Source organism: Acipenser ruthenus, chromosome 14 (assembly GCF_902713425.1).
Source record: "Acipenser ruthenus chromosome 14, fAciRut3.2 maternal haplotype, whole genome shotgun sequence".
NCBI lineage: Eukaryota > Metazoa > Chordata > Actinopteri > Acipenseriformes > Acipenseridae > Acipenser > Acipenser ruthenus.
The window spans coordinates 2,457,965-2,476,247 of record NC_081202.1 but is presented as its reverse complement, the minus strand read 5'-3'; the positions used below and the strand labels follow the sequence as shown (position 1 = coordinate 2,476,247).

General features: G+C 39.8%; 1 protein-coding gene across 1 annotated transcript; it reads left to right on the top strand.

Moving 5' to 3' along the window:
* The first annotated feature begins 358 nt into the window (after positions 1-358).
* LOC117419943 (solute carrier organic anion transporter family member 1C1-like) lies at positions 359-15,108 on the top strand. The gene is made up of 15 exons (XM_034033354.3): positions 359-378; positions 1,075-1,266; positions 3,536-3,677; positions 3,781-3,913; positions 4,080-4,201; positions 4,548-4,694; positions 5,218-5,316; positions 5,585-5,824; positions 6,729-6,893; positions 7,773-7,968; positions 8,164-8,326; positions 8,908-9,095; positions 9,722-9,786; positions 10,910-11,027; positions 12,936-15,108. Exons 2-15 carry the CDS (start codon positions 1,150-1,152, stop codon positions 13,147-13,149), a joined length of 2,109 nt encoding a protein of 702 aa, XP_033889245.3. The 5' UTR covers positions 359-378; positions 1,075-1,149; the 3' UTR covers positions 13,150-15,108.
* Positions 15,109-18,283: the final 3,175 nt, after the last annotated feature.

The following is an 18,283-nucleotide window of genomic DNA, read 5'->3' as shown; positions in this document are numbered from 1 at the left end:
TATGAGTCGGTAAGTCAACTCTGCATCAAACATGTCTGCTCTAGAAACACTGAATAATGCATCTATACATGTGTTAGAAAAGATGCTATAAACAGTTACTGTTATTAAGGATAATAAGAGACTAGCAATCAAGTACGGAGCGAAGGTCTTGATAAGAACTTTATAAGTTTAATCCTGGTTTGCACAATACCGGTCTTCCAAGTCTACATTCCTCCTGGTCTTTTCAGGGAACATCCTGTATAGTTAATGGTGCCTGATGTCTGCCATCTAAGACAAATACGAGTGCAAATATCAATACTGGTTAATTATCTCTTAAAGCTTCAAAGGTGAACCAGGAGAAGCTTCATTTGGGATGATCCAGAGGACTGAACTGACATAGTAAGATTTTTTAAAGTGCTTTTTTAAATGAAATAATAACATTATTATATTCGGATGTATTTCTCCTGGTGATGTTCTTAATCATGTCTGGTTTTGCTTTATTTTAGATTCCAATGACAAAGAATAGCATTACATAATAGCTGCTTAAGAATTATTTATTCCCATAATGATTGCTTGATGTGTACTTCATATGAGCTCAATATGAATTTAGAATGAAATGATGCGTTAGTATGTATGTTTGTGATTGTTATTAATGGAAATAAAAGTAACACATTACTTAATGTTACAAATTAAAGTTTAGGTAAACAGAAATCCCATGATACAAAATAAAACATTACAGTATAAAGTATTTCAAAATGTGTTTACAATGTGAAACTCTTAAACTTGAATTACAGTGCAGCATTTTGTTCAAAATGTGACAGAATGCATAGTTTTAAATACATTCTAGTTATTAATAAATACATTACTAAATACATTACTACAATTTTCTTTTCACATGAATGTAAGTGAAGGGATAGTGAAATGGTTTTAACTGAGTATCATTAATTGTATATTGCTGCTTTTATTATTAATAATTTTTTTATAAAGAGCCATAAGAAATACCATGGGCCGAGTAACTGTAAAGATGGTTTCAGTTTAGCCTGTCTGCAGTTAATTCCTAATCAGAACCAGCTGTTAATAACTCTTTCTGGCCAGTGCAAAAGCATATTTGGGCACAGTCAGTATTCATTATTGGACAGCTCACAGAAGACTCAAACCTGTTCAGGAAAAATGACAGTGGAGACGAGAGCAGAGGGGTTTTCTGATCCTCCTTTAAAGAAAGAACTGTCTCCTCTTGAAGATCCGGCAGAAGCAAAAACAAGAAAATGCTGCACTCCCAATATAAAGGTATGTGCTAATGTGCCTGGTCAATGTGCTGTACGTGCTGTAGCGGTGAACTTGTAAAGATTACTGCTACAAAAGAGCTCTTTATAAAAACACTGACTGACCCAGATGATACTCACAACTTTTTAAAGGAATATTTAAAGGGGGGATAACCAAGGGTTTAAAATAATTTTCTTAACTCTTAAGAGCACAATGACTTTCCTACAAGTCCCTTTTCTGTGATTTAGCTTGCCAGACATGATTTCAACTTTCATGACACCACCAACCACGACATTTCAGATTCACTTCCTTTGAAAACGCAATGCTACTGGTAGAAAGGCACCCACATTATTATAAGAGGCACTTTGTTTAATAACTGTTAACTATTTACTAACACTTTAACATGATTTTCTTATTGTGTGTTACTGGTTAGTTCATATATAATAACATATTCATAAACCAAAACTAAGAAAATATAATAATACATTACTATAGTAACATCTTTACAACTGTTTAAACAAAGCAAAGCCCATTTCAATGATGTGATCAACTTGGCTTAGGGGCTGATGGTTGCTAAACATTTTTGGCTTATATTTTTTTTTAGTAGCTTAATAGTTCAGTTAATACAGCAACCGCTGCTTGTTGAGATAGAGCTGGTTGTTCAGTTAATACAGTAACCGCTGCTCGTTGAGATAGAGCTGGTTGTTCAGTTAATACAGTAACCGCTGCTCGTTGAGATAGAGCTGGTTGCTCAGTTAATACAGTAACCACTGCTTGTTGAGATAGAGCTGGTTGTTCAGTTAATACAGTAACCGCTGCTCGTTGAGATAGAGCTGGTTGTTCAGTTAATACAGTAACCGCTGCTCATTGAGATAGAGCTGGTTGTTCAGTTAATACAGTAACCGCTGCTCATTGAGATAGAGCTGGTTGTTCAGTTAATACAGTAACCGCTGCTCGTTGAGATAGAGCTGGTTGTTCAGTTAATACAGTAGCCGCTGCTCGTTGAGATAGAGCTGGTTGTTCAGTTAATACAGTAACCGCTGCTCGTTGAGATAGAGCTGGTTGTTCAGTTAATACAGTAACCGCTGCTCGTTGAGATAGAGCTGGTTGCTCAGTTAATACAGTAACCGCTGCTCATTGAGATAGAGCTGGTTGTTCAGTTAATACAGTAACCACAGCTCGTTGAGATAGAGCTAGTTGTTCAGTTAATACAGTAACCACAGCTCGTTGAGATAGAGCTGGTTGCTCAGTTAATACAGTAACCGCTGCTCATTGAGATAGAGCTCGTTGTTTAGTTAATAAAGTAACCGCTGCTTGTTGAGATAGAGCTGGTTGGGTATCACTGGATGGGTTTCTTTCTGACTTAATCCAATACATGATCTGTACCTTCAAACTTGGAAACCATGGTTTGATTTGATCAGCCTTTAACCTTTTACAGCACAGTATTGCGTCAACTCCATATGGGATTACACTTAAAAATACGTTGTTGAGGAACTCCAGGGGGTCCCCCAGTGCTGGAAAATGCTCTAAAAACAACTGGGGCTTATCATCAGTGTACAGGTTGATCAAACAAACCTCTAAATTAGGTAGACAAACACATCATCAGTGTACTATTTTGCACCCAATAGTTTTGTCATTTCAGGTTGTAGATAATGTTTGTTGGGCATTAAGGTGGCGTTAGCGTGTGCTACTGTGTGTATAACCTTGAACTCCTTTCATGACATGTGCATAACAAGCACACAGAGCAGGCTGTGGAAGCTGTGTTACAAAGTTCAGATCCAATACTCCACAAGAGCATGTGCAGTGGCTCCAGAAAGTATTGGGACATGCCTGCTGGTTTCTGATACTGGGGCTGGGACATAACGCTACCCTTTTTACCACACTCAGACTGCTTGACTTCTAAATATATAGATGATAACCTGCAGACCATGTTAATGAGCAGGCTGTACTATACCTCAGGAGCAGATTTCGCAATGCTAAATCCTGGTACAGTCTGTCTTGGACGTTACAGTTGCAGAAACCCATTTTTTAAGTAAAATGATTCTGAATTGGTAGTAAATGGATAACATTAGTAAGGCAGCATGGTTTTGCTGATACTTGAAGAGTGGGTGATTGTCTATTCATATCAAGATATCTTGTAGGCAAGCAGTCTGTCTAGAGGGGTTACAACTGAGAATCTGGCCATTCGTTTCCTATGGGGTGAAAGGTACGGGATAGAATAATGGTGCAAAATAGTAAACTTGCATTATATCTTTTTTGGTATTATATTTTTATATCTTTGTTTTCTTGACAGATGTTTTTGGTAGCTCTATCATTTACATACTTTTCCAAGGCATTATCTGGAAGTTACATGAAAAGCTCCATTACCCAGATAGAGAGGAGATTTGAGATTCCCAGTTCTGTTATCGGGGTTATTGACGGCAGCTTTGAAATGGGTAAGTATGACTTCAAAAGCCCATGTTCTATGCAATTTTATACTAAAAAGGGCATGTCTGCTTGGTTTAAGGGACCAAAACTATGCTTGTGTATTTATTTTAGGTAATTTGCTGGTGCTAACATTGGTAAGCTATTTTGGAGCAAAGTTTCACAGACCAAAAATAATCGGTGCTGGATGCATGCTGATGTCTATTGGAACATTACTCATGGCGCTACCTCATTTCCTTATGGGACGGTAAGAGTTTTCTTTTGTGGATAAAGTTAGGTCCTAGAACTGAAATTAATTGAAGGCATTTGCTTCAAAATGTTGATTGACTTTATGTCAGATGTTCTTGTTTTTGCACAAACAATCCTTAGCTGTTTGAAAGTCTTTATGCAGATTCTGGTGATTTTCTTCACAGCTATAAATACGAATCAACAATATCAGCTTCAACTAACTCCAGCACAGTGAGCTTCCCGTGTTCACAAGACCCAGGCCAGCTTACAGAGCTTGAGGCCCAGCAACAATCTTCCAGAATAGCGGGTAAGCTAATGTGCACTGAGATCAATACAAAACCAAAAAAAGCTGCCTATCCTATTGAGTCTGTGTGTAACGGGCAGTGTTGTGTGATGCACTGCAGTTACAGATTCTGACCCCTGTTGGTGAGATGAGGTTAAAAGCTCTCTGACCATGAATGCAGATGAGACAGGCTTATTTGCACAGCGGTTAAGAAGCTCACTTGTGGTTTGCGTGGTCGTTGGTTTGTGCCCAGCCTCTGCTGACAATGATAATAAAAATAAACTTGATATCGTATTGAGTCTGCATCTGCATCTATAACTCTCTCATGGATTGTGTTTTATTTTACACACACACCCTTTCTTTTGTCCAGCTTGTGAACATGATGGAGGCTCCCTGATGTGGGTTGCTGTGCTGCTGGGAAACATGTTACGAGGGGTTGGTGAAGCAACCATTACACCGCTGGGAATTTCATTCATTGATGATTTCGCCAGCCCAGAAAACTCAGCCTTTTACATTGGTAACTCTGCCTTTGACGTGGACATGACTCATGAAAAGCAAAAAGAATGCTTGGCTATATAGTCATAAGTGTAGAGTACAAATCAAATTAGGTTATGATGACGTTGTATAATGGTGAGTTAGCACAGTGTTCAATTCTGGTTCCAGCAATACGAAAAGGACTTTTAATCCTTTAATCCAGGGATTAAAGGAAAGATTTACTGTATAGCAATAGGTTAAAGAAACAAAATCTATTGAGAACAAAAAAAGGTTCTAGGGGGGTTTGACAGAAGTTGTTAAAATCTTAAAAGGTGCTATCAAAGTTCAAACTAGCCAATACATTAAACTCAGCACAGCTGACATTAAGTGGAGATAGACTTGGGACAGGGGGTAGGAAACCATTCTTTACACAGTGTATGGTATGGAGTACCAAGCCTTGTTGTTGATGCTGAATCACTGAGATCCTTCAAGACTCAACGTTCTTATAACTGTCATAAAGAAAACCGAATTGAAGATTCTCTTTTTTCTTCCTCTGTGTGTTTCAGGGTGCCTCCATACCATTGCAGTGATTGGACCTCTTTTTGGGTTCACGCTCGGGTCCTTTTGTGCCAAGCTGTATGTAGACATCGGATTTGTTGATCTTGGTAAGTCATTAAAAGAAACACAAACTTAGCACAAAAAGTTTGTTTATTATTAAGCTCTGATTTGTGTTTTCTTGTGTATTGCTGTTGTATTATGTTAGCTGTTACTTTGTGCTCAGCACCCTTCAATGTCAAAAATATTGGTTAAAAAAAAGAAAATACTGAGTCATTGCTGTTTCCCCATCTTATGACTTTTTAAAACTGTGTGCAGCTAGTATCCATTTTGTATGTATGTATTTATTTGCTTATTTATTTAAGTTATTTATTGCAGAAAGTATTACCATATCAATGAAGGATTCCCGTTGGGTCGGTGCTTGGTGGCTTGGCTTTATAATCGCTGGAGGAACTAGCTTGGTTTCTGCATTTCCGTTCTTTTTTCTACCCAAAACTCTGCCCAAAGAAGGGGGTCCGGAAAAAGATTCCACCGCTGCAGCAGAACAAAATCTGTTACAAGGAAACCAGCAAACAAACGCAACAGACGAGCAGCCCAAAATCATAGACGTTGCAAAGGGTACGTTTTATATTTGAGTTGCACCATTGTTTTCTCAATTGTGTACAAATTATATTTATTGATTTTTGGCTTGTTGTTATGTTCTTTTAGTTTTATTACCTTCTTAAGATAATTTGCCATGGTGATAAAGCATGATCTAACGATTTGGGATTTGATACAAAGCTGGACCCATCAGCAGCACCGGTGTAGTGTTATTTTCAGGTATGCGGTACTCAGCACACTGCACTTGCTCGCGCATGCCTAAACAACTTCTGCTAAGAAAGCAGGGATGCACCCATTCAAATTTGGTACGTTACACTGTTTTCGGTCTTTTACATTGAATTTATCATATTTTTCCACATTAAGATAACAGTATGTGAATATTTATCATATGCAATTCATTGGGTTTTGTACATTTTTTTACTTCGGCAACTTCGCACTGGACTTCTCATTTTGTCTTGTTCGTCGTGAATTGTTCTTTTCTTTTTAGAGAAATTGATTGTCTGTTTCCAGTTTAAGTTTGCAAAAAAAAGTATAATTAATGGTAAATGTACCTCTGACAATTGGAAAACACCCATCAGATCGCAATTGATTGCACCTGTACCAAAATCTGACCGCTTACCACTTTCTGACATTACACAGGTCACGTTTTGGTATGCGTACCACATTCTGACGATGTACCACTTTCTAAGACTAAACCAGCACTGTAACTATGCTGTACCTGATGTTCTGATGCCTAGTTGTCGTTTAATAAATACTCGTGATTCACAAAACAAGACTACAATAAAAAAAAATATTGTCCTGATGTAACAAAAACAGGAAATATAATAGAGTTCAATACAAAAATACAGAGACATAATAAAAGGTTGTTATATGTACTGCAGTATTTTTTACATTTTAATGGTAATCTCCTTTTTCCCTGCAGATTTTTTGCCATCCTTGAAGCGTCTACTCACAAACAAGATCTACGTATTATATCTCATAGCAAACGTTATAATGTTCAATGGGGTCATCATTTTGATAACGTACACACCAAAATACTTAGAGCAACAGTTTGGAGAATCAGCATCCAAGGCTAACTTTTTAATAGGTAAGTTCAAAAATAACTGTTTCCAGCTGTGTAACTTGAATGGTTGTTTTTCATCCAGGAACACTTTACATTAAGTAAATACACAGTAATTAGAGACCCTTGATGTAAAGTGTTACTTTTCCTCTCTCACAATGGTGCTGATGAATTGAGAATTTCCACTACAGGTTTTTTTTAAATGAAATACGATTCCCTCCACAAACATTGCAACAGATCAATACATGCTGATCGACAGGTCATTTATTGCCTATTTTGTCCCACTCAAATCACCTCCACTAAATATCTTGTTAGCACTGAATAGATCATCGGCCCCTCCTCAAAATCCGGTATTTGTCTTGGCAGTTCCCTTGTAAAAATATGGCATAGTATTATTATTATTTGTTTATTTAGCAGACGCCTTTATCCAAGGCGACTTACAGAGACTCGGGTGTGTGAACTATGCATCAGCTGCAGAGTCACTTACAATTACGTCTCACCCGAAAGATGGTGCACAAGGAGGTTAAGTGACTTGCTCAGGGTCACACAATGAGTCAGTGGCTGAGGTGGGATTTGAACCGGGGACCTCCTGGTTACAAGCCCTTTTCTTTAACCACTGGACCACACAGCCTCCTTAACAGTAAAAGCAAAGCAAATCGTAGTGAAAGTGTGGTAAAGAGGTAAGGGACAGCATATTTAAATGAACATAGTACAACCAGGGACAATGCACGGGAAAACCACAGGTAAACTTTTAAAGAGGTTACCATTGTAGGTTTATTTTTAGGTAAAAGAAGAACAAATATTCCACCCAATCATTTCGTTTTAAAGAGAAGTTTGCCGCACATTTTTATTAGTCTGTTCCACGTTTTCAAGAGCTGGGTCAAACGTCTTTTCATTGTTCTTTAGGTGTTACCAGCATGCCGGCTGTTTCCTTGGGGATTTTCTTCAGTGGCCTTATCATGAAGAAGTTTAAGCTAGATCTCATGGGAGCAACCAAGATGGGACTGGGCACAGCTATCATTGGCAGCCTCTGTATCTTACCTTATTTTGCATTGACCTGTGAAAACACTGAGATCGCTGGACTCACAGTTTCCTATGGAGGGTGAGAATGCTTTGGCAGAATTATACAGAAGGACTTTCAATATCTAGAACTGCGCTTTATTTATTTATTATTTGTATGAGCTAGTTGGCTGTAGCTGGAGTAATGTGACCACTCTTTAACTGAAATATTTTAATAGAAACAGTGCAAAACATAGGCCAAAGTCAACATGCACAACTAGTTATGGTTGTATTTCAGAACAGGGATTTCAGACTTGGAGAGCAGTGTGTCAGTGGCCTGTAACTCTGGCTGTGGTTGCCCAGTGAACCAGTGGGAGCCAGTGTGCGGAGAGAATGGGATGACGTATGTTTCCCCTTGCTTCGCTGGCTGTAACATATCCAGAGGAAGTGGAATAAGCACGGTGAGGCCAACCTACGTAATATTCCATTAATGCTCCTGTTGTCTTACAAACCATTCATTGTTCAAGTTCTTCCAGACTTCTCAGGCTGGGACCTCACTTACTGGGTTCATTACCTTGGCAACATCCATTGTTTAGATTCGACAGGTTTGGCTTGACAGCTGGAATAGACGTTGATTTTTAGTTCTCTTGTGTTCCATCGGTGAGGCAACATTCAAATTGGGTAGACAAAAATAATTAAGTGAGGATAGATTATTTATTAAAACATAGATTAGACAACACTATTATAATGGGCATAATGGATTGAAGTAAGTTATAAATCCTTTGGACGTACTGGTTATGAAATGACGAATAAGATACTAGCAATTCGATTGTTGATTTGATCTGCTATTGGAAGTGCCTAAAATATGCTTGAAGTTTACGTGATTGGATCTGAAGTTAAAGTGAGTTCCTTGCCAGAACCACCACTTTGCTTAATTAAATACAAATAAATTAACAAATTGAGAAAAATAGTTTTAAAAATGCGTGAACACTCTAATCATATGCCTTTACATTAAATTGCTTTTTCATTTTCCTTGCTCTAGGCGTTTCATGCCTGCAGGTGTATTGAAGCTTTTCCTAAGTCAGAATCTGGGAATTTCTCTGCAGTTCTGGGCCAGTGCCCCCGAGAGGAGAAGTGTTCCAGAATGTTCATATATTACTTGGCGTTCCAATCCTTAAGCTTCTTCATTCTTTCTCTGGGAAGCATGCCGATGTTCATTATAAATCTCAGGTAAACCAGCCTGGCTTCCTTCCAGTAAAATGCAGTGTTAGAAGTGCATTCTTTAAAGTGTAGTTTATCATACAATTGAGATATACACTGATCTGAGTTCAACAGCTGCTCTTCAGTTCTAGTTGTCTAATTCTCTTTTACAATAGACACGTGTAAAACAGACTCTGTGTCTGTATAGGAGGAAGATCCAGCACAGGCTTGTGAACTCCTGTGAATCAAGTTTCCATTTCCAGGGATGGAAATAAGACTCCTATTGCATAACACTTTCACTCATTCCAGGTTTTGCTCAGAGCTTGATTAGTCACATTATTACATGTAACAAGCTCAGGTGTTTTATTAAACTCACAGTAAAACCAGGAATGGGTCAAACTGCTATGCAATGGGAGTCTGATTTCCATCCCTGCTTTTCTATTGTTGTCAATGCCAATTACTTGAGCCCACAGGGTGGCAGTCACTTAGGTCAAAGTATGTACTTTTTTTTAAATGCTCTTTTATTTTTATTAGTGGTGTCTTTTTCTATTTTTGTCATGTTTGGGTCCTCCAAGCTGTTTTTAATCTCATGATGTCCACACCAATTAGACAAACTGCATCAAAGTGCAATGCTTGCTCTTCTGCTCTATGGACAGGTGTGTGGATCCAGAGCTGAAATCACTATCGGTGGGAATGTATACGCTGGCATTGAGAGCATTTGGTAAGTTTGATTTATTTTATTTTGTTTAAGAAAGATAATATGATATAAAAATGCAAGAGTGAGGCAGTTGTTACAGAGCTGGACAGGAGTTTTATCTTTTTAAAAACTCATCCTGAAGTCTCATTACAATCATTACAAGCCCCTAATGAGTCCTGGTTCATTATTATTATTTTTATTTGTTTATTTAGCAGACGCCTTTATCCAAGGCGACTTACAGAGACCAGGGTGTGTGAACTATGCATCAGCTGTAGAGTCACTTACAATTACGTCTCACCCGAAAGACGGAGCACAAGGAGGTTAAGTGATTTGCTTAGGGTCACACAATGAGTCAGTGGCTGAGGTGGGATTTGAATCGGGGACCTCCTGGTTACAAGCCCTTTTCTTTAACCACTGGACCTCACAGCCTCCTTCATGCATATGTACAGCCCCTAATGAGTCCTGGTTCATGCATACATACAGCCCCTAATGAGTCCTGGTTCATTTATACGTACAGCCCCTAATGAGTCCTGGTTCATGTATACGTACAGCCCCTAATGTGTCCTGGTTCATGTATACGTACAGCCCCTAATGTGTCCTGGTTCATGTATACGTACAGCCCCTAATGTGTCCTGGTTCATGTATACGTACAGCCCCTAATGTGTCCTGGTTCATGCGTACGTACAGCCCCTAATGAGTCCTGGTTCATGCATACGTACAACCCCTGGCATGAATAAGAGCTGCTTGCTTCTTCTTCCCACAATACAACTGGAAAGTGGTACTACACCGCGGTTGTGAATGAGCCACCCGCCAGATTGGCGAGAGGGGTACTAAACATGGTAAAAAAAAGTCGTTTTGAACGTTGTTTCCCCTGGAGCTGTAAGATGTAAAAATTGCAGCCTGCCCCAAAGTGTATAATCGGCCATTGAAAAGCCTTGCATTCCCACATAGTCGCAGCTCGACAGCGGTATAATTCAAAAGAAGGGAAGTCAATTAGATGCAACAAGTTTGGTCACAGTTCATGCGTCTGCACTGTTTAATGAGTACGATAGCGATCTCTGCTGTCGGGTTTCTAAAGTGAGCTTACTGGTTTCTAGCTTGAAGGGAGAGCGTGTAGCTTTGGAATACATTGACTGTTTCTTTTCAGGTGGGATCCCAGCTCCAATTTATTTTGGAGCCCTGATTGACTCAACATGCATGAAATGGGGGACCAAGAAGTGTGGGGGTCGTGGAGCATGCAGGGTGTACGACAACATCTCATTCAGGTAACACATGTTAGATCATGCAGGATTTATAACAACATCTCATTCAGGTAACACATGTTAGATCATGCAGGATTTATAACAACATCTCATTCAGGTAACACATGTTAGATCATGCAGGGTGGATAACAACGTCTCATTCAAGTAACACATGTTAGATCATGCAGGATTTATAACAACGTCTCATTCAGGTAACACATGTTAGATCATGCAGGTTTTATAACAACGTCTCATTCAGGTAACACCTGTTGGATCATGCAGGATTTATAACAACTTCTCATTCAGGCAACACATGTTGGGTCATGCAGGGTGGATAACAACGTCTCATTCAGGTAACACATGTTGGATCATGTCACTCTTACTAAGAGCAGTGTGAAAGAGTCATGGAACAGGCAGATGGTCCAATGTCTGCATCCACACGTTAATTAGGGTTATGGTTATATCATGCAAAGAAAATTACACATGAAGTACATTGTAACTATGCATAATAACATTGTAATGATGTGTAAGTACACATGTATTTACGAAGTAACTACTATGTAAATACGCAGTAATTAGAGACACTTCATGTAAAATGTTACCAAAAAATCATTGTGAGCAGAATTTCCCCTAGTTCTGCAAAGACTTCCCATGTCTCCAGATAAAGGTAAGAGCTCTACTCTTATGCTATGTGTAGCACTTAGCACACAAAGGACATAAACAGAAGACTGAGAAAATATCTTGTTCATTCCGATATTCCAAGGCATGTTTCAAATGCAACACCTCCTAATACATGTATTACAGTTTACATAATGAATGTCTTGTTCTTTTGTTGATTCTCTTCCAAAGGAGGTTTATCAGAAGCTGAGCAGATGTATTTTTACCTTTGACCAGCTTCAAGTAGAATCAAATGAGTTTCATTCATGGTGTACATAAGGGGGGGCTCACACTTTTTTCCTCCAGGGGGTGGTCTTAAGAATATAAGAACATAAGAACAATACAAATGAGAGGAGGCCATTTGACCCATCATTGCTCCTATGGTTCCTAGTAGCTGATGGATCTCAGAACTTTGTCAAGTTGAGTCTTAAAAGATCCCAGTGATTCAGCATCAGCAATGTGCTTGGTAATCCTGGATTTCATGATGGACAGTGCTTTGCTGCTTGAAGCCCTGTGTGCCTCATTAACTCTGCTTGAAGCCCTGTGAGCCTCCCTAACTCTGCTTGAAGCCCTGTGTGCCTCACTAACTTTGCTTGAAGCCCTGTGCGCCTCCCTAACTGCTTGAAGCCCTGTGCGCCCCACTAACTGCTTGAAGCCCTGTGTGCCTCGCTTACTGCTTGAAGCCCTGTGCGCCTCACTAACTCTACTTGAAGCCCTGTGCGCCTCCCTAACTCTGCTTGAAGCCCTGTGCGCCTTCCTAACTCTGCTTGAAGCCCTTGCCCCTCACTAACTGCTTGAAGCCCTGTGCTCCTCCCTAACTCTGCTAGAAGCCCTGTGTGCCTCACTAACTCTTCTTGAAGCCCTGTGCGCCTCCCTAACTCTGCTTGAAGCCCTGTGCGCCTTCCTAACTCTGCTTGAAGCCCTGTGCGCCTTCCTAACTCTGCTTGAAGCCCTGTGCGCCTCCCTAACTCTGCTTGAAGCCCTGTGTGCCTCACTAACTCTCCTTGAAGCCCTGTGCACCTCCCTAACTCTACTTGAAGCCCTGTGTGCCTCACTAACTCTTCTTGAAGCCCTGTGCGCCTTCCTAACTCTGCTTGAAGCCCTGTGCGCCTCCCTATGCTTGAAGCCCTGTGCGCCTCCCTAACTCTGCTTGAAGCCCTGTGTGCCTCCCTAACTCTGCTTGAAGCCCTGTGTGCCTCACTAAATCTACTTGAAGCCCTCTGCTTTATTTCACAGGATCTTCTTCCTTGGATCTAACTCTGCTTTATTTCACAGGCTCCTCTTTCTTGGATTAATATTGGGCCTGCGCTTGATGGGTTGCGTCTTTTTTGGGTTTGTCATCATTCAGATAAAAAAGAAATTCACAAGAGACCACAGAAAAGCTTCCGCTGAAGTCAAAGTCTTTTTAAAGCAGGACATGAAAAACAACGTCCTTCCTGAGCAGAAAGGTGCTGGTTTGAGTGAGAAGGAAGTGGAAACCAGCACCTAAACAACCTGATCTGCAGCAGCGCTCTTCAAATCATACCAGTGGAGATCTGAGCTGGAGTCTACACTGGAACAAACTCACATCCTGGGTGCAATGAATACTGATAACAAAGCTACTGTATATCAGAGACACTTTACATTAGCTGTCTCTCAACTACACCTGATTGCACTGGACCATGGTACTCTAGAACATCAAAAATCTGAACTATTTTGGACAGTGGGCAGTATGAATTTCAGAACACACATATTAATTCCATACAGTGAGTCTAGTTTAAATGAATACTGTATGTGTAGTATAATATAAAAACAGTAACATGAAAATAAAAATGGGAAAGCTGAAGTTAAATATCTAACACAGACTCTGTAAGAGTTCAATACAAGATGCTAAACACGGCTCCAGTTTCACAGTAGTGCTCATTACCTTACAACATGCAGTTTGGATTTCTGAGGTTCAGGTGTAGATTGTTACACTGTAGTTACACATGTGGTTGAGTGTATTTACCATGTAATTACTATGTAACTGCCTATAAGCTCAACTGTATCTCATACAAATCACACTTCATGCACCAGAGGGCAGCAGAGTAACATTTTCTTCCACACACTTGAAAGAATTGACAATAGAGTTTCATTTCATCTCGATCTGCATCATCCAGGTACACTTCCATTCATTGAGCATCTTTGAACACTGCCGCTGCATGTAAAGTCAGTATTTGAGGAAGCTGGGAAATAGCGGCCAGCCTTCTCCACCTGTAATTAATCTGGGAGGTGAACTTCTTTTAAATCATGTTTTCTGTATGTCTAATCCAATGGAAGCAGCACCAATGCTGGATGTGTACATATGAGGTGGTACTGTTTGCTGGGTCTGTTGATTGATGGCTGGTTTCAATCTTTTTGAGAAAACATAAGCCACAAGCCCATCGAGCTTCTCTTTACTGAACCTCACAGCTGCCTGGTCCAGGTGCTTATCCAAAATATACCAATTTAACCTGCTTTTAACCCTGCCCCTGCCCCTGCTAAACTACAACTACACTATGCAACACTTTACACTGTGTCTCCAATAGTTACTGAGTAAGTACATGCGTACGTACAGTGTTACTATGCATAGCTACAATGTACTTAACATGTAAATATTTTTGAGTGATATATGGAAGTACACAATTGTAGCAGAAAATGGTTAAGGTTGGATTTCGAGTTTGGGTTAGGTTTTAGGGATAGGATTAGGGTTATATCATGCAAAAAGATTACACATTAAGTACATTGTAATTATGCACAATAACATTATATGCACACATGTATTTACTATGTAACTACTATATAAATACACAGTAAGTACAGATACAATGTAAAGTGTTACCAACAAAACATGCACTATTTCCATAATGTAATGTGCAGAGCTTTTTCCTGTCCCAATATCATATGAATTGCTTTATTTCCTTATTGCTATTTAGATGTGTTGAAAGACAAATCAAATTTGGTTGTTACTGTCAGTTACACTTGCCGCTGTCATGCAGTGTGAAAAATGAAAGATTAGTTGAAGTTTTAATGCTGGGGACACAGCCCTTCAAAGGAGCGGTGTTTAAACTGACAGCAATCAATAACAAGCAGTCCACTTTTCCCTTCAGGCGAGATGCAACACTGAGGTTTCCCCTGCTTGCGTCGGGCATTGCACTCCCACACGTTAATGTAGTCACCCTTGTTTATATATAGCAAATGATTTTCCTCAATAAAGATGTCAGTGAAAAAAAATGAACTGCTTAATGTTTTGCGCCTGTAAAGTTACAAGCAAAATACATTTTTCATGAATGTTCGAAATGTTTTTCCTCATTTCATTGTTGCTGGTGTTATTAGTGGACCAGTAAGATGTACCCATCTCTGTCTGCTGTCACAGAATCCTAAACCTGTGTTTCTCTGTGGAACCGTCATGAAATATGCAGGTCCATAGTCACAATGCTCCTCCGAGCTAAAAAGGGAAAAGTTGTTACAAAGCTCAAAATAAACAAATTGCTCCAACGTGCACCTTAGCTGTGTCTTGCTAGTTTTGTGACATTAGCTTTTCCTTTAACAAATGGTGCAAACTGAGCATGTTGGTAAATGCTTTGTGAATACAACCCACCATGTCTTTGTTGACTCCTTTCAGGATCTGATTCTTGTTTGTTTCTAAAACAAGAAAAGCTACTGGACAGATGCCATACAAGGCTACGTGGAGACCACGCAGGCTGAACTCTCTCCTTCAGCGTTCAGTGGGTAAAGAGCCAACAGGAACTGAAGTCGGCCTGTGATCTTCAGTCGGTGCTCTGGTGGCAGTGCTCAGCTAACATTCAAACAGGGCTACAGCTGAAGAGCCATAAGGCAATTGTTTGTTCTAACCATGCAGGAGGGAAAAGGCCAAAGCGGTGATACCTTTTAGGTCCCCAGCCAAGAACGGCAACCCACCTGGAACTGATCTGAACCCCAATCTCTCGATCGCTCGCCTCACCCTGCCCTCCACGTGGCAGGGCTTTAAACAGGTCTGCCACCGTGCATCCCTCAATGACGTAGCTGAACTGGGTCATTCAGCCCACAGAGGTTCTACAGGGTGTGTGTGCGTAGGAGACAATTTACATTGTCCCCAGCGGGAGCTCACACCAAATCTATCACATCAGGTAGGAATGCAACACAAATATCCATTAAAGCAGGATATACTGCACAATAGCACACACATTAGGAATTAACTCAGCATCCCCATATTCTCAGTACAGAGTTTCACATTATGTTGTGATTATGAAGGATTGAATTGCTAGAGAACACAGTTAAATATTGTATCAAAGTAGGGAAAAAAAGACCTTGCTGGCTTGTTAACTTGGGGCGGGGGGGGGGGGTGGGGGGGTTCGAATGTTTCATTTATTGTTAAGGAAATGTTTAAGTGCATTCCCTCAGTAGCAGTGTGGGCTGAAAGAGTCTTAATTTAATGAAAATATGCAGTGATTTGAAATTAAGGAAATTCACAACATGCTGCTATATGGTTTCACTTTGCTTATTGATGTTTTCGGCACCTTTCCCAACATGTTGAGTTGTGTCATTTGTTGTGTATAAATCCAGTTGAAAGGGAGCTGCTACTTCCATACAGACGCCCCTTCAAGCTTACGCCAGCAGGACATATTCACACAGATTATAGACTGGCTGCTGTGTATGTCTGTTTGTAGGACTAGCATAAAGTGTGACACTCATAAAACTGTTCTAGACCATTGAGGAAGCCAACAACAGTATAGAACAGACTATTATTATTATTATCATTATTTATTTCTTAGCAGACGTCGTTATCCAGGGCGACTTACAGTCATAAACAAAACTACATTTCAAGAATCACAGTACAAGTATTAATACAATTAAGAGCAAGACTACTTTCATTAATATCAAACCTTATTTACCTTTATAAGAAGGGATTTGGAAAATTTTACAAAAGCTTTTAAAAAAATGTCTAAGGAAACTAGTCACAAAGAAATAGTGAAGAGTTAAGAGGGGTTCACTTGATTAGGACATGACAGAATACAGGTACACCGGAGCCTATCATTTTGGATGTATTGTATAACCTACACATGCATCAAGTTGCCAGGTGGGTAAGTATGTTATACAATACATAACTAAAATGATGCTTTTGCCTGTTAGTTTTATTGAAATGTATAATCTCGTTATTCTGTTTTGGGCCTCGATCAAGCAATGGCGTTTTTGCTGAACTGTGGGTTTGCTTGGTGTTGCGGATTACAATAATGTCCACTAGGGCCTTGGGTGAGATCCTACAATTCCTTTCGAACCCGGGTCCCTAAGGGTGAAAGGATTGTGAACCATCTGTACCACCTGCACTGGCAAAATGATTGATGCATCTGACGAACAACAGTGCCAGACTAATGAAATGACAGCTTTTGTGTTTGAATTGTGTTGTGGTTATATGCTTTACGCACATGAAGAGTACTTGTGAGAAGAAAAAAAAAAAGCATTTGATACCATTCAATGCTGCAACAGGTGCATTTTGTTCCTCTGCTGTTTGTTTGTTTAATTATATGTTATGATTATCTGAAGCACAACGCATAAACATTAACAATCAGTGAGTGGACTAAGTATCAGTGAGCTGAGCACTAGCCCCCCATGCTGGGCCTCCCACACGATCACCGCAGTAACACATTCTGCGTATTGTTTAATAATAACCCAGACGGCATTCTGATAATTACTTTGATTAATTAATACAACAATAGCCTCTGTGTGTGTTCAGAAATCAGAGAAGATCCATTCCGAGAAATCTGTTTAGCCAGATGATGCCGAGTTCAACTCAGTGCAGTCACATTTCTGTGGCCGGGCATTTTCTTTCTTTCTTTCTTTCTTTCTTTCTTTCTTTCTTTCTTTCTTTCTTTCTTTAAATAGAAACATTCATAGTGCCCTTCTGTATGACAAGTGCATGACTTGGAAGGTATTCAAAGTGTTATTTTAAAATGCAACGGTTTAATCTTTAGGATTATTCCTAACATTCAGGGGGTTTTCCCAGAACCCCACGCTATAAAGGCACCAATACCAGAAAGTGAGAGCCTTGCTAATGAAACATCATGCTTGAGACATGGCTGCTTTCATTATTAGGAAGCACGTATTCCAGCCAGGGGAGGTGAGGGGGGTCCTGTGGTTGCTAAGTGAGTGTGTTACTCATTATGCTAAAAGAGCAATTCTGTTGCGGTATTGAGGCTGAACATCCTCAATAACTGGTAAATATACCCTCAACATGAGGCATTATAAGCCAGGTGTGGGTATGGAATATCAGAGTCATCTTCTTCTTCTTCTTCTTCTTCTTCTTCTTCTTCTTCTTCTTCTTCTTCTTCTTCTTCTTCTTCTTCTTCTTCTTCTTCTTGTTGTAACTTTATATCCTGTTTCAGTCATCACATCCTTATGACTAGTTTAAAAAACCACTGTGGCCTAAAAAGGGCTCTTCAACATGTCTTCTTTCCAAGTCCAGCTGGTACGGCTCTTTAAGGAAGGCTTAAATACAGCATACCTACATTGTGCTTGTTACATAAGCAGAATACTTCACCATAGTTACTGGAGTGTTGTGTTTATTTCACTTATGAGGACAGCCGTAAACAACCCACTCACCCCCTTCAGAGGCTCATTGGTTAGTG